The sequence below is a fragment of the Aplysia californica genome, unplaced genomic scaffold (assembly GCF_000002075.1).
Source record: "Aplysia californica isolate F4 #8 unplaced genomic scaffold, AplCal3.0 scaffold00496, whole genome shotgun sequence".
Classification (NCBI taxonomy): Eukaryota; Metazoa; Mollusca; class Gastropoda; order Aplysiida; family Aplysiidae; genus Aplysia; species Aplysia californica.
The window spans coordinates 406913-408359 of record NW_004797766.1 but is presented as its reverse complement, the minus strand read 5'-3'; the positions used below and the strand labels follow the sequence as shown (position 1 = coordinate 408359).

Below are 1447 nucleotides of genomic sequence, written 5' to 3'. Positions count from 1 at the left end.
ATCATCATCATCATCATCATCATCATCATCATCATCATCATCATCATCATCATTATCATTGTTTGGAAAGCAGAATAGGAGGGAGAGTCTAGTTTGATTTTCAGACAAAAATAATGTAAAAATATAAAATGTTTAAGATTTGTTTAGTTGACACGGCTCAACGTTTCGCCTCTTGCGCTTCCTCTGGAGCAACTGAGAGTAAAACTAAATAGGCGCTGTATTATAGCTGTATATCATCATCATCCTCATCATCATCATCATCATCATCATCATCATCATCATCAGCAGCAGCAGCAGCAGCATCATTGTAATACAAAATAGAAAAGAGTAGAAAAAACTTACTAAGTTTTATTAAGAGTTTTACAGCACTTACAATTTGTCATATAAATGCTGAAGATTAGAGGTGTCACTAGAGAGTAACATGTATGTAAGAACAAAAGGAGTGCTAATGACAATGGGTGTTTGAAAGGAAAGAAGGAGTGATAATGACAATGGACGTTAGATAGGAAAGAAGGAGTGCCCTCCAACCACCCTCTGCGTGTCTTGAGTAATTTACGGTCCGTAAATATAGATGAAATAAAAACTTTCAGTTACTATAGCAGCACAATCCTTCGCTTCGAAGACTTCTCCGGGAATGTCAATGGTGAAAGTGTAAGATACGTAAATCTGGTGGGTGCCTGGGAAAGGTAGGCTCATTGCAATTTTTGGACTTTTAAGACTAAAACTGTCATTTATAAATTTTTCACTTTTCTACATTGTGCTTTTTCAATTTTAAAGATTTCTTAACTTTTTAGCCATGTTATGACCTTTTAAAGTTACCAACCGTTCGAAACAAAGTTTAGAGAAAAACGCGTCTAAAGTTGAAGAACACTTTTTTCTTGGTTCTAATCTGTATTGCAGCCAGTTTACAGCAGTTACCCTCTATAGGCTTTGCTTATTACACAAAGAATCCCATAATGCTATTAGAGAGTAAAAGGGCACAGTGGTGTGATAAAGTTGAATTTGCAACGCATGTCTCCAATTTTCAAAAGTAAGCCTCCACAAGCAGAAAAGCGGAGAAGACAAAAACTTCTGTAGTACTTGACACAAGAATATGATTGAGGTATCGAAGTAAAGGTCTTGGAGAGCTCGTAATGAAATATAAAATCAGCAACAATGCCTACAACAACAAAAGCTCCAACACAAAAACATCAACAACACTACCATTAACAGCATCAATTATTACATCAATGGTATTTCCGAATTTTTTAATATTCTAATCTCAATTCCTCTAGTCTAGTTTGGGCTTAGAATATCGACGCGCAGTTTAATTTTAAAAAAGAAAAAGAAAGAAAACTTGCTACATTGCTACTCACGTTTCCGGCATCTCTTGCATTGTCGACGGAATGAGGACATCTATCAACACCTGGGGACAAAGAGAGAAAAAAAGATAATTTTTTTCTTCTTG

The 1447-nt window shown here is 35.7% G+C and overlaps 1 protein-coding gene across 1 annotated transcript in view; it reads right to left on the bottom strand.

Moving 5' to 3' along the window:
• Window positions 1-1447, bottom strand: part of LOC101853024 (DNA-binding protein RFX6) — a gene marked incomplete in the record, with an annotated part of 90512 nt that overhangs the window by 15175 nt on the left and 73890 nt on the right. The window contains 1 exon segment of the mRNA XM_013086723.1: window positions 1356-1405. Within this exon segment, the coding sequence (XP_012942177.1) occupies window positions 1356-1405 (50 nt within the window).